Genomic DNA, 15,749 nt, shown 5'->3' with positions numbered 1-15,749 from the left:
ATTTCACAAGGGTGAATATTCTGATTTATATGTTTTCTGAGTATGGACCTTCTGACACAAGGAACAAAGTTCTCTCATTTGTGTATGTGTCTAATACCATCTTGGAAATATTTTTCTTCAATAGAAACCCAACAAGCCTGCTTAGTTTTTCCATTTATAGGTTGGATCTTAAATTCTCATCACACTGAGCATCACTCATATCTGAGAAATTTCTGGGTATAAAAAAAAAAGACCTTTGATTACATAATCCATTTTCTTTTCATTTGAAGGTTAGGGAAAGTTCTGTTCAAGATGAAAAAATGGAGACAAAAAGTTTAAATCTGTTTATTGTTGCCACTGTGGGTACATTCTCCCAATTCTCTGCCAGTGATGCTTTTATACCTGCAACACGTGTGGATCTCTAGTTTCCTTGAGCTGAAATGTTTGGCTTTGGAATGTGAAGCAGCTTTCAGGAAACAGAGTGGTAATGTGTAAGATGAAATGTTTCAGTGACATTTCTTACATCACATGAAACTCATTGTGAAATGCCAGCAGATACAGTCCTTCATTGTATTTAGAGAGCCTGAAGTTTTTGTTTTTATGGAGACTAGAAAAGGAAACATGTGAATTATATAAAATTTAAGTGCAATTAGAAATAAAAATATATCTTAAACATTTATAGTACAAATTTTGCAAAGACTTCACAAGGCACGAAATCTTAGAAATTATAAAATTATTTTTGTTCCTTTTCTCCATTTTCTATAAGGTCAATTCCTAAGATACTCCCCTCTTTGTATTATATGAAATTAGCTTTCACCTTAAGGACAAGTGATAATAAATGAGGACCTATAGGGCCTCAAAAGATGATACTGAAGAAGAAAAGTTAATTAGGAAAAGCAGAAGTCTAAGCATTCGTTTAAGTTCTGATTAGTATTAGATGAAATCACCTTAACCCTAGTAAATCAGTTCTATTTATTTATAGCTAATGTATGAAGAAGAATTTAAGTTATGCTACTTAAATATAATGATGTTTTGGAAAGCTGGTATTTTTGAAGATATGTGTTTATATCAACTAAATGTGGAATGTAGTCAGTGTAGGACTTACTGTCCTTTAGTTTTATATCCAATAACTGCATCAAACCTAATATTGATCTTTCGTTTTAAAAATGCCAGGAAACGCTCCGGAAGGATCCTAAAAAAAAGAAAAAAAAAGGTACATTAAAATAATTAGGAAATTAACATTAAGTGCATTTGTAAAATATCTCTTCTTTTAAAATACTTAGATTTATCATGTATCATCATTTTTTTGTATGAGAAAAAGAACTTTAGTTACATTCTATGTATGAAGCAGCTACATGTAATGTATAAATCAGATACTGGAATATAATCACATACAAACAGAGGAAGGAGGGAATAGGCACATACAAGATGGAAACTATTTTGGGGCGCCTGGGTGGCTCAGTGGGTTAAGCCTCTGCCTTCAGCTCAGGTCATGATCTCAGGATCCTAGGATGGAGCCCTGCATTGGGCTCTCTGCTCAGCAGGGAGCCTGCCCCCGCCAACTGTCTGCTTCCCCCCACCCCCGCTACTGCCTGCCTCTCTGCCTACTTGTGATCTTCCTCTCTGTCAAAAAAAAAAAAAAAAAAGGAAACTATTTGTTGGTCTTTCTTTCTTCTTTTCTCTTTCTTTTTTCTTTCTTTCTCTAAGAATAAGGAAGTTTTTTTGATATTTCTTAAAAAAAAACAGACTTCAGTCTTATTGCCCTAGTCCCCACTTAACAATGGGTATTTGTAAAGTCTCCCCATTATAGCGCTGTTTTCTCATCTATCCACTATGGAAATGCCTGTAGGATGGAGCTTTCCATCCTATGGTCTCTGGAGAGCCTCAGACGAGGACTCCTATAAGCCTTGTCTAAACACCAAAGGCATGATTTGTCTCTTACTCCCCTTCACTACTATTTTCTCACAAATTTAAGTGCTGCATGATAGCTAACATTAAGACTGAGAAGGAAGACATTACCACATTCATAGCAGGGTCTGTTATCAGTAGTTTCTCAACCCATAGAGATAGTAGTATCTGTAATCTATAGTTTGGGTGTATCCTTTACCATGTATTATATTAAACAAGATTAGTTTTAAGATTAGGAGCTTTAACTCTGAGTCACTCCTCTATGATCTTTCCAATTAAATCCATTTTTTTTTAAGATTTTATTTATCTATCTATTTGTCAGAAAGAGAGAGAGAGAGCACAAGCAGGCAGAGGCAGAGAGAGAAGCAGGCTCTGCCTGAGCAAGGTGCCTGATGTGGGACTCGATCTTATGACCCTGGGATCATGACCTGAGCTGAAGGCAGTGGCTTAACTGACTGAACCACCCAGGCATCCCTAAATCCATTTCTTTTTCAAAAAGAAAAGGAAGGAGGCTTCAACTCCTTTAGGGTAGGAGTGACTTGAATTACTTAATTTTTGAAACAGATACACGCCTGTGTTTCTCAGAAGATCTGAGAGAGGAGGTGCCTAGAACTGAGGAGTTGAGAGGCTAAAGTCTTTTAAAATAAGAAACATGACGTTGTAAAGGAAGTGAGAACAGAACTAATTTTATATTTTATAATTCAAAATATTATTAAAATGTTCCACTGAGAGACTGAGGGAGAACTACTAAGTGAAAATGCAGATAAAGCACTTGGTTTTGAGCATAATGCTGAACAAGTTATTTAACTTGTGAGTTTAAATTCCCCATGGGAAAATGGAAAAATTAACGCCTGCTCTACATGTTCTTGTGAAGAATCAATGTGTTAATATAAAATGCTTTAAACATTTTACTTTGTACATGACGGACACATTAGTAGGTCTAATTTTTTTTTCCCTTCCACCCTATACTGCAGATTTGGGGCCAAACTACTGCAATAAAGCAAATATCACAATAAAGCAGGTCAAATGAATTTTTTGGTTTCCCAGTACATATAAAAATTATGTTTACACTATAGTATAGTCTATTAAGTGTGCAATAGCATTATGTCTGAAAAAGTCTATAGACCTTAATTAAAAAATACTTTATTGCTAAAGCATGCTAACCATCATCTGAGCTTTCAGTGACCTGTAATCACCGATTACAGATCACTGTAAATATAGTCATGAAAACGTGTGAAATAGTTCAGGAGTTATCAAAATGTGACAGAGACAGGAAGTCAGCAAATGGTGTTGGAAAAATGACACTGGTAGAGTTGCTTGATAACGGGGTTACCAAGAACCTTTGGTTTGTAAAAAACACAGTATCTGAGAGTACAGTGAGATGGAGGGCAATAGAATGAGATATGCCGGTACTTAAGAATATTGAGGAATTCATCACATTCCAGTAAGACTGAGAGAATTTAAACAGAACATGTAAGTTGCCATAACTACAGTTGACCTTGCACAATACACGTGTCTTTTGATGCTCCAAAAACTTAACTACTAAAAGCCTACTGTTGACCAAAAGGAAGCCTTATTGAGAAACTAAACAGTTAATAACACGTCTACATGTTTTATGTATTATACACTATATTGTCTTCCCCCTTCCCCATACTATATTCTTACTATAAAGTAAACTAAAGAAAATGTTACTAAGAAAACCATAAGGAAGAGAAAATACATTTACGATACTGTGCTGTATTAAAAAAAAAAAAAATCCATCTCTGGACCCCTGCATTTCAAAGCCATGCTGTACAGGGTCAGCTGAATATACAGACATCTGACCAGATGGCATTTAAAAAGGCCTGGCAACTGAGCACCAAAGTTTGATTCAGTCAGAGAAAAATCAGGGCAATGCTAATAACAGTGTTAATTATAATAATAATAGCTGTATATAACATTTACTGAGTATTTATAATATACTAAATACTTTAAATGCATCATTTTATTTATTTCTCATGATCCTCTAATGTTTTACTATCTCCATGTGGCAGATGAAGACGATGAGCTTCAAAGAAGTTAAACAATTTGGGATGCCTGGGTGGCTAGCTTGGTTAAGAGTCTGCCTTTGGCTGAGGTCATAATCCCAGGTCATAATACTGGGACTGAGTCCCACACTAAGCTCTTTGCTCAGCATGGAGCCTGCTTCTTCCTCTGCCTCTCCCCCACTCATGCCTGTGCATGCACACACTCTCTCTGACAAATAAATAAAACCTTAAAAAAAAAAAAGGAAGTTAAACAACTCATTTTGTGTTCATGTGGTGAACAAGTCACAAACACAGCTTCCTCTAACTCCAAAGCACAAAATTTGAGTCTCTATACTAATGGTCTAGGAAATAGAATTAATTTATTAAATCAACAAACATTTTGGTGCCCCCCCATATGTCCATCAACTCTTCAAAGTATAGGGGTTACACACAGTGATGAAAACAGGTGAACTTCCTTCCCTCATAGACTTACATTCTAAGGCACTGTAGTCACTGAGTGCTTATGAAATGTAACAAAAATAATGCTAAATACATCACGGGTTTTAACCTGGTTATTCCCAGGAGATCCTTGAGTTTTACCACCTAAACTTCTAAGGGATGTACAACTATAGCTCCTTGCAGAAGGGGCTAAAAAGCCTGACATGTGTCATGTATGCTTTTGATCTCTTGAAATTTTTTCAGTTCCTAGGTCAAGTCATTCTCAAAGTACAATCTTGAACCAACTGCCTGTGACAGTTGCCTGTTAAAATACAGATGTCTGGGTCCCAACCAAAATATCCTATATTAAATCCTTTAGAGATGAGATCCAAAGCATCTATTTTTTTAAATTATTTTCCCAGGGTGCCTGGGTGGCTCAGTCAGTTAAGTGTCTACCTTCGGCTCAGGTCATGATCTCAGGGTCCTGGGATCGAGCCCCATGTCGAGCTCCCTGCTCACGTGGAACCTGCTTCTCCCTCTCCTCCCTGCCTGTGCTCTCTCCCGCTATCTCTCTCACTTTTTCTCAAATAAATAAATAAAATCTTCAAAAAAAAATTATTTTCCCAAGCGATCCTGATATCCCACCATGTTGCAGAAGCCCAACTGTAGGAACAGAGAACAAGAAGCTGGCTGGCTGGCTTCCTTCCTTCCTTCTTTCCCTCTTCTAACCTAAGTCACCTCTTCACATTCCCCTCACGACCTGGACCAGCCTCGCTGCCACACAGTGTTCCCAAGTAACGAGGCAATGTGTTATCAGGAAGGTAGTTAAGCCAGTGGGTTCCAATCTTGGCTGTACATCAGAATCACTTGAAAGTTGTATCTCTCAGAGACCAGCCCACACTCCAGGCCAATTACATCAGTCGTGGGGAGCAGGTCCCAGGCCTTAGTATTTTGAAAACTCCAAAGTGAATTCCAACATGACCAAAGCTGAGCACTACTGCCCTAAAGAAATGCTTCTCAAATTTGAATATGCATTCAAATCAGCTGTGGATCCTACAGGAATGCAAACTCTGACTCAGGATATCCAGAGATTCTGTTTTTCTAACAAACCCCCAGGTGATGCTGATGCCACTGGTCCGGGGAAGTAGTAAGGCTCAAGGATCTTTAAAATTATAAAAGCTTATTTAACAATTCCTATCCCTCAGTGTGACTTTGCACAAAATAGGAGCTTGATGATTATCTTTGTGTATTTAGATGAATACCTAAAACTTAACTATGGTCTCTTCCAATATTGTTGTTCTAGGATTCCATTATGAATAATGCTTAAAAACTATACTTCTCTATAGTCATTCATCGAAGAGACAAGACTTTCAGAAATATACACCTTTCATTCTCTAGAAAGAAAACTTAAAAACTTGTGGAAATTATTGAGTTCATTTACTCAACTGCTACACAAACGATGCTTCAAAGATTAACAAACGTGGTTTTAGAAACTGATGTGGATTGGGATGCCCGGGTGGCCCAGCTGGTTAAGCGTCTGCCTTTGGCTCAGGTCATGATCCCAGGGTCCTGGGATTGAGTCCCACACCAGGTTCTCTGGTCAGAGGGGAGTCTATTTCTCCTTCTGCTATTTCTCCTGCTGCTCCCCCTGCTTGTGCTCTCTCTCTCTCTCTTTCTCTCTTTGACAAATAAAAATCTTTAAGAAAAAACAACTGATAGACATTGGAACTTACCTTTTTTTTTTTTAAAACTTAATTCCATTTAATTGTACTTTATCACATGTCTGGTTTAAATCTAAATAAAAACATGTAATACATAAATCTTCTAACGCTAATAAATGTAAATGTCACTTACTTTTCCACCACTGCTAAAAAACTTATAGAAGATGGAATAAAAATCATTTTCTGCTCAGTCAGGATCCCATTCATCAGCCTGTCTACTACTTCCTCAGGTTCCAGGGTGGGTCCCAAACTGAAATCAGAAGCAGTCGTCAGCAAGAAAACATTTCACGGAAGCATCTACTTCAGTTAGGTGCTGAACAAAGAAGTTAAATTATCACAGGAATCGTAACATAATAGCCTTGTAGCGTCTGGCCCCTTAGAAGTGCTCAAAAATAGTAGCTGCTTTAGCATGAATAGTAACAACATCCACTTATTTGGTGCTTATCATGTACTATATACTGTACTAAACACGCTCCATAGGTCTTCTCACTGAAGTTTGCAACAACCTGTGACAGAGAGACTACAGTCCCTATTTTACAAATGAGAATTATGTAAGTAACCAGGAATCAAAAATAACTGAACTGGATTAGGACTGACAAATTCACTTCTAAATCTTTAGAAGTTTTGGAGCACCCAGGTAGCTCAGTCAATCAGGCGTCTGCGCCTTCAGCTCAGGTCATGGTCCCAGAGTCCTGGGAGGGATCTCCACATAGATGGGCTCCCTGCTCAGTGGGAAGTCTGTTTCTCCCTCTCCCTCTCCCTCTCCTCCTGCTTGTGCTCTCTTTCTCTCTCCCTCTCTCAAATAAATAAATGAAATCTTAAAATGAATCTTTAGAAATCTTGGGGAAAAAGTCAAATATCATTATACAAGTTTTATTATATACCAAGACTCATCAGCAAACAATTTCTAAAGTGTCAGAGAAAATTAAAATATAAAAATGTGTCTGGCTCCTAGTATCCAAAATCTATAAAGAATTATCAAACTGAAAACCCAAAGAATAAATAATCCAATCAAGAAGTGGGCAGAAGATAGGAACAGACATTTTGCAAAGAAGACGTCCAGATGGCCAACAGACACATGAAGAAGTGCTCAACATCACTCAACCTCAGGGAAATACAAATCAAAACCACAATGAGATACCACCTCACACCAGTCAGAATGGCTAAAATTAACAAGACAGGAAATGACAGATGTTGGCGAGGATGTGGAGACAGGAGAATCTTACTATCGTGTTGGTGGGAATGCAAGCTGGTGCAGCCACTCTGGAAAACAGCATGGAAGTTCCTCAAAAAGTTGAAAGTAGAGCTACCCTACAACCCAGCAATTGCACTACTGGGTATTTACCCTAAAGATACAAATGTAGTGATCCAAAGGGACACCTGCACCCCAATGTTCATAGCAGCAATGTCCACAATGTCTATAGTTTGATGTCCATCAACAGATGAATGGATAAAGAAGATGTGGTATATATATACACACACACAACGGAATATTATGCAGCCATAAAAAATGAAGTCTTGCCATTTGCAACAACATGGATGGAAGTAGAGGGTATTATGCTAAGCAAAACAAGTCAATCAGAGAAAGACAATTACATGACCTCACTGATACATGGAATTTAGGAAACAAGGCAGAGGATCATAGGGGAAGAGAGGGAAAACTGAAACAAGACAAAACCGGAGAGGGAGACAAACCATAAGGGACTCTTAATCTTAGGAAACAAACTGAGGGTTGCTGGAGGGGAGAGGGGTGGAGGGATGGGTTAAGTAGGTGATAGACACTGGGGAGGGCATGTATTGTAATGAGCACTGGGTACTATATAAGATTGATAAATCACAGACCTGTACCCCTGAAACAAATTATATGTTAATTAATTGAATTTAAATTAAAAATAAAATAAAAATATTTTTAAAAACAAAACAAAACAAAACAAAAATGTGCCCAGTTCTAGGTCCTTCATCTCCATAGAGAGCCCTTATATTTACTAAGTCTTGATTTACTTTTCAGCCTTATTACTTAGTTCCGTATTGCATCCTCACTGTATAATCATGCTGGCATACTAACGATGGAGTAGCAGGAGGTCTGCAAAAGGTGGCCTTTGCCATCTGCATGTTAGATCATGTACACTTAGGATGGTGTTATGCAAGAATTGGCCCTCAGTTTTTAAAATTTTGGTGGTGACTTAGAAAAAAAGATACATAATTAATTACACTCATGAAATCTGCCAACATCACCAAACTATTTGAGTAACATTCTGGGGAGGCAGATTTTTAAATGTGTGTGACTAGTTAAGAAAAGTGAGACAAAAAGAATTGGATGAGATTTGTTAGGAACAAATGTAGAATAGTTCATTTGGAGAGAAAAAATATGCAGTGAAGTAAGATTAGGACAGTTGAGAAGTATTATATAGTATTAGTGTGTGATATACATATATATATAAATATATATATAATATGATGTACATATATATATATAAATATATATATAAAAATATATATATAATTCTACAGTATTGTACTTAAAAGTGAGCATGATTCCTAAGTGGACTATAAGAAACAATGCAGAGGATCATAAAAGAAGGGAGGGAAAACTGAATGGGAAGAAAACAGAGAGGGAGCCAAACCATGAGAGACTGACTCTTGACTCCACGAACAAACTGAGGGTTGCTGTGGAGGAGGTAGGTGGGGGGATGGGGGTAACTGGGTGATGGGCTTTAAGGAGGGCACGTGATGTAATGGGCACTGGGTGTTATACACAACTGATGAATCACTGAACACTATACCAAAAACTAAGGATCTGCTATATGTTGGCTAATTGAATTTAAGTTAAAAAGTGAGCATGATAATTGAATATATGAAGGAGAGCAGAGTTTAAAATATATATGGTATGATCTTTCATTCTCAGCATAGGGCAGTCATTTATGAAAATACTGTGCTCCTCCTGGATCCTGAAGTATTACATAGGAAAAATGTGGAGATGCAACAGAAGAGGAAATGTAATAACAAAGATGACAGCTTTTGGTCCAGAGGAGGTAAAAATGAAAGGCAATCGAAGCCTGAAGACGACTAAGCCCTCCTTTGGCCTGTGGTATAAGCAAAGCGCCAACAAGGATGAACTCAGAAACTGAAAGATGCTTGTGCCTTCAAGTGTTCAGGAGGAAATTCACTTCCTAGCATACTGCTACCAGACTTCACTATTCCCACGCTCCATGAAAACGCACAGACACCTGTGTGCGCAGTACAGCATACTTCCCCACTCACACTGCGGCCTTGTGAACCTACTGGTCAAATGGTGTTGCACTGACTAAACTTCTCTTAGTGTACTTGATCGCTTTACTCAAAGTCTCAGCCTCTGCCAAAGAAATTTTCACTGAATTTAATGGCTGGCCAATACCATAATTTTTAAAAGGCCAAAAAGAAAAGGCTTTCAGAAAGTACTATCTTGGCAGAATAAAATCTTAATCATTAAAATATCAGTACATGGAAAATTATTTTTCCCTGACAGTCTAATATTAATAAGAGCTGCAAATCCTATTAAACAAATGCCCATGATGGATTTTGTAGAAACTGTCCCAAAATACTCCAGGCCTCTCTGTTGGTGTAGGGAAGGAGAATGCATGTGGGGGTATAGGGATCCTCAGGGACGAAGAGTATTTTCAGGTAGAAGGACTATGTTTATCTAGCTACCACTTACGTGGTTGAGTAAGTTTTCTACTCTTCAATGTTTAGAGGTTTGGGTTTTTGTATCTAATCTGAAAATGGGGTTAATGCAGTGATATGCTAGTAAATGTTTTGCAACTGGCTCTCTAGGGTACAGAGTTCCCCATTTTGTAGCATTTCCTTTCTGTGGTGTAAATATTCTCACCAGGGTGGATTTCAAGCTCTCAACGCGGTGTCGCTGAATGAACATAAGCTGGCTTCAGCAGGCCACTGCTCATGTGCATGAAGCACTGTACACAGTCATACTATACAAATGTTGTCACCTTCTTACATAACATTTTCTTTTGTATGGTACTAGGCTACAAAAACTATTATCTTTGTGTAGCACAGACGAAAATTAAACTCTTAAAAAATTTTATGGGGCTGTCTGGGTGGCTCAGTGGGTTAAGCCTCTGCCTTGGGCTTGGATCATGATTTCAGGGTCCTGGGATCGAGTCCCGCATCGGGCTCTCTGCTAGGTGGGGGGCCTGCTTCCTCCTCTCGTTCTACTTGTGATCTCTGTCAAAATAAATAAAATCTTAAAAAAAAAAAAAAGAAGAAAAATGTTTATGTATATTTCATGTAGAAGAGTAGATGTTTTTAAAAAGATGTTGAACAAAAATTCATGGCTGTCAAAAAAATCTAAAAAATTCAGATTATGCTACACTGTTGGGAATGGAGGGAGAGAACTTATGTGAGGAAAGAATATTTAATTAAAAATTGTTCATATACATAACAGAGCTCCAAAATACATGAAGCAAAAATTGACAGAATTGAGGGAAAACACAGTTTAAAAATAAGAACTGGAATCATATGGTTTTGCTTACTTGTGGAGCATAAGGAATAACACGGAGGACATGTGGAGATGGAGAGGAGAAGGGAGTTGGGGGAAACTGGAAGAGGAGACGAAGCAGGAGAGACTGTGGACTCTGAGAAACAAACTGAGGGTTTTGGAGGGGAGGGCGGGTAGAGGGTTGGGTGAGCCTGGTAGTGGCTATTATGGTGGGCATGTATTGCATGGAGCACTGGGTGTGGTGCATAAACAATGAATTCTGGAACACTGAAAAGAAATAAATAAAATAAAATAAGAACTGGAGACATTAATCTTACTTTCAACAATGACTTGAACAACTAGACACATTAGCAAAGAAACAGAGAACTTGAACAATAGTATAAGCCAAGTGGACCTCACAGCATCTAGAGAATGCTCCATCCAAAAACATTCTTCTTAATGGCACACAGAACATCATCCAGGACAGACTGTACGTGAAACCACAAAACAATTCTTGTGAAATTTTTAAAAAGACCAAAATCATACAAAATATATTCTCCAACCACAACAGAATAAAATCAGGAATCAGTAACAGAAGGAAAACTGGAAAATTCACAAATATGTGGAAATTAACCAGTGGGACAAGGAGGAAGTCACAGGAAATTAGGAAATAGTTTGAGATGAGTGAAAGAATACAACATATCAAAATTTATGGGATGCAGCAAAACCAGTGCTCAAAGGGAAATTTATAGCTCTAAGTTCCTACATTTAAAAAAACCCGAGATCTCAAATCCATAATCTAACTTCTCACCTTAATAAACTAAAAAAAGAACTAAATATAAAGCAAGCAAAATGAAAGAAATCATGATTAGAGCAGGGATAAATGACATGGAGAATAGATTATAGTAGAAAAAATAAATGAAACCAAAAGTTGGCTCTGCGAAAATTAACAAAATTAACAAACTTTTAGCTAGACCGACCAAGAGAGAAGACAGATTATGAAAATGAGGACATTATTGCCCACCTTACAGACATGAAAGGGGTTATAAGAGAATACTATGAACAACTGTATACCAACAATCAGATAATCTAGAAGAAGTGTACAAATTCCTAGAAACACATAAAGCACTAAAACTAATTCAGGAAAAAATATAAAATCTGAGTAACCTTTAATAACAGATTGAATCAGTAACCAAAAAAAAAACCCAAAAAACAAAACAAAACAAAAAACCACAAACCCCCGCCGGCAAAGAAAAGCCCAGGACCAAATGGCTTCATGAGAAACTCTACTCAATGTTTAAAGAATTAACACCAGTCCTTCTTAAAGTTGTAAGCCAGAATTACCCTGTAACTAAAGCCAGACTAAGGTATCACTAGAAAACTAAATAACAGTATCTCTTATGAGCATAGATTCAAATATCCTCAACAAAATCCAGCATCAAACCAAATGCAGCATCATAGTAAAAGGATTATAAAAGTTGCTGGGTGGTTCAGTTGGTTAAGCATCTGCCTTTAGCTCAGGTCATAATTCTGGAGTCCCCTGATTAAGCCCCGTGTCAGGCTCTTTGCTCAGCAGGGAGTCTGCTTCTCCTTCTCCCTCTGACCCTCTTCGCTTGTGTTCTCTCTCACTCTCTCTCTCAAATAAGTAAATAAAGTCTTAAAAAAAAAAAAAAGCATTATATACCATAGCCAAATGAGATTTACTGCAAGAATGCAAGGTGGGGGCATCTGGGTGGCTTGGTTGGTTAAGCGTCCAATTCTTGGTTTCAACTGAGCTCATGATCTCGGGGTCGTGAAATTGAGCCCTGCATCAGGCTTGGTGAGGAGTCTGTTTGAGATTCTCTACCTCTCCCTCTGGCCCTCCCCTCAGCTCCTCTCTCTCTCTCTAAAATAAAATAAATAAAAAGAACACACAAAAAAGAATGCTAGGTGGTTCACCATATAAAAATCAATCATTATAATGTATCATATGAAAAGTCCCACATGATCATCCCAATAGGCACAGAGAAAGCATGTGACACAATCCAACATGCTTTCATGGGGGAAAAAAATAGCACTCAACAAACTAGGAACACAGGGAACTTAAGCTGATTTCGTAAGTGCTTGTACGCTGCAGCTTGATTTGCATAAGCAAAGTGGAATAAAGAAAATGACAGGACTTATTAAATATGAAAAGATGACCATCAACTTTTCTAATAATCAAAGAATATTAATATAACACAGGGTGCCTGGGTGGCTCAGTGGGTTAAGCCTCTGCCTTCGGCTCAGGTCATGATGTCAGGGTCCTGAGATCAAGCCCTCCATCAAGCTCTCTGCTCAGCAAGGAGCCTGCTTCCCCTCTGCCTCTCTGTCTGCTGCTCTGCCTACTTGTGATCTCTGTCAAATAAATAAATAAAATCTTTAAAAAATATATTAATATAACACAGAAGTACTTTTTTATTCATCATATTGACAGAGAGTAAACGTGTGTTGGGGTCTGGGTGGCTCAGTTGGTTAGGCATCTGCCTTCGGCTCAGGTCATGATCCCTGGGTCCTGGGATGGAGCCCCACATTGGGCTCCCTGCTCAGTGACGAGCCTGCTTCTCCCTCTCCCTCTGTCCCTCCCCCTGCTTTTGCTCTCTTTCTCTCTCAAATAAATAAAAAAAATCTTAAAAAAAAAAATAAACTTGTGCTAATATTCAAAGCTGGCAAAGGTAAGTAAGGGGAATGGGGTATAACGTACTCAGGAGAATCCTGAAGGGCAATCTAATAAATCTATCAAAAGTAAGTTCCTACTCTTTGCAATTTCATTAAAAAAAAAAAAGTAACAAAATGGTTAGAAAAGTGAGCAAATATACATATGCACATCTACATATGTACACAGCAGGGGTCCCTATTATTTTTTTAAATGTCACTAGTACAGCTTTGCCAGAAGAGGGCACTCTTGCCCACAAGGAAGGTTAGTTTGGGCAACCTTGTCCTGGGAGCAAGGTTAAAAAACTCAAATACAATTTTTAGAAATATGGTGTCTGTTTTTAACTGCCAAAAAACAGCCTGGGTGAAAAAAACTGACCCAAATGTATCAGGGCGCCATGAGGGTTTTCCTCCTGAAAATAATGGAGGAAACTGGCAAATCTTATCCTTGAGGATGGAACTCACCTCTTCCTTTCACCCTTCCTTTTAATTATAATGGACTCTTTAAAAAAAAAAAAGTTATTTATTTTTATTGAGAGCTAATCAACACATCATATAACACATATAACTTTAAGGTGTATGATGTGTTGATTTGATACATTTATATACTGCAATATGATTACCATGGAATTAGCTAACACCCCTACCACATGATTGATTGTGTGGGGGGGGGTCATGGGAACAATTAAGATCTAGCCTCTTAGCAACTTTGATGTTTGTAATACAGTACTGCTGTCTACAATCACTACGCTGCATACTGAAACTCCAGGAGTTATTCACCTACTGGTTACAAGTTTATGCTCTGAAATGATTAGCTCCCTAGTGCTCCCACCCACCCCCCCACCCCCCAGTGCTCCCATCCTAGCCTCTGGTAACTACTGTTCTACTCTGTGTTTTTATGAGTCCAGCTTTTTTAGAGTCCACACATAAGTGAGATCATATAGTACTTGTCTGACAGGTTAGTGAAGTTTTATCTTCTTTCTACTCCTCCTGGTCAGCTCTACTCCTCAGGCCCCCAAATTAATTTGTCCTTTATGTTCTTTCTTCAGGGTCCCATTAGGGTTTACTTGATTAATACAGATGAATCAAAACACTGGCCTTCTGAAGTAAATATGCTCACTTTTGTTTTCTAACAAAATTGTATCTTAAAAATAGGCTCTTGGGGGCACCTGGGTGGCACAGTCGGTTGGGTGTCCAACTCTTGGCTTTGGCTCAGGTTGTGATCTCAGGGTGATGGGATCAAGCCCTGCACTGGGCTCCACTCTCAGCCTGGAGTCTACTTGGGTTTCTCTCTCCTCCCAATGCTCCTTTCCCTGTATGCTCTCTCTCTAAAATAAATAAATTTTTAAAGATGGGCTCTTGGACAATTTGATAGATTCTTCAGGGGGTGTGAGATCTTTGGACAGCTACCAAATTTCCACCTGATGTTGACTTTCTACTCTACCTGTGGGTAGACATATTTAGGTTAAGGTGTTTTTAAATAGAACTTGCTATCTTCCCTAAGTGCCACAATGCATATTTTTCATTAACTTAAAATATATTTCCATTAATGGCAGATGAATGGGGGGAAAGAGGGGAAAAATTTGAGAAGGCAAAATAAAATTTAAAAATGGAATCTTAGGGTGCCTGGGTGGCTCAGTTGTTAAGTATCTGCTTTCAGCTCAGGTAATGATCCTGGGGGTCCTAGGATCGAGCACCACAACAGGCTCCCTGCTCTGTGGGAAGCCTGCTTCTCCCTCTCCCACTCCCCCTGCTTATGTTCCCTTTCTCACTGTCTGTCAAATAAATAAATAAATAAAATCTTTTAAAAAAAATCAAATGTTAGCACAATAGATAATCTAAAAGTAGATCCAAGTAAATATGCAGGTTTATTCTAAAGATGGCATTTCAAAGCACTGAAATAAATGATATAGTATTTAATAAATAGTACAAAATAACTTATTAACTATTTGGGAAAAACAAGCAGGACCATGACCTTATTTCTTAAAGTAAATATGGGTGGAGCAAAGGTCTAAATGTGACAATGCAACCATAAAAGTACTAGAAAAAAGATATAGGTGGATAATTTCATAAGCTTGGGGAGAGGAAGACCTTTATAAATCCCTTGCAGAACCTAAAGGCCATGAAGGGAAAAAAAAAAAAAAACCTGAGAAGTTTTAATGTAAAACTAAATAAAAATAAGTTTAACGGCAAATAGCCAGCTGGGGAAAAATATATGCAACATCTATGACATATAAAGGGCACCTTGAATGTACAACAAACTCCTAGATACCAGTTTCAAAACCCGATAGCTCAGTAGAAAAGATGAGCAGAGGCCATGAAACAGGCAATTCACAAAAGAAGTCAAACTACCGAAAAACCAAAGAAAACACCTGAATCTAGCTACTAGGTCATCAGGAAACAAAGTCGATCCTTCACAGAGGAAAAGGGCAGAACATCCGCAGCAGCCAGACCAGTGAGGAAGTAGTTAGTGGAGGTGCTCTCCCCGAACCGTGGTACAGGCTGGTGCAGCACTCCCCAGGCAGTTGGGCAGTAGACAGGAATATTTAAAAT

At 38.2% G+C, this 15,749-nt stretch overlaps 1 protein-coding gene across 1 annotated transcript in view; it reads right to left on the bottom strand.

The window, feature by feature from the left end:
* Nucleotides 1-300: 300 nt before the first annotated feature.
* HSD17B11 (hydroxysteroid 17-beta dehydrogenase 11) overlaps nt 301-15,749 on the bottom strand; it is a 37,595-nt gene continuing 22,146 nt past the window's right edge. Inside the window, exons 6-7 of the mRNA XM_032861963.1 lie at nt 6,186-6,302; nt 301-1,171 (exon numbers count right to left, since the gene is read on the bottom strand). Of these exons, the coding sequence (XP_032717854.1) occupies nt 1,081-1,171; nt 6,186-6,302 (208 nt within the window). The 3' untranslated portion in view covers nt 301-1,080. The remainder of the gene's footprint in view (nt 1,172-6,185; nt 6,303-15,749) is intronic.

Source organism: Lontra canadensis, unplaced genomic scaffold, assembly GCF_010015895.1.
Source record: "Lontra canadensis isolate GAN:19392208 unplaced genomic scaffold, GSC_riverotter_1.0 scaffold1, whole genome shotgun sequence".
NCBI lineage: Eukaryota > Metazoa > Chordata > Mammalia > Carnivora > Mustelidae > Lontra > Lontra canadensis.
This window is presented reverse-complemented; position numbering and strand designations above follow the sequence as displayed.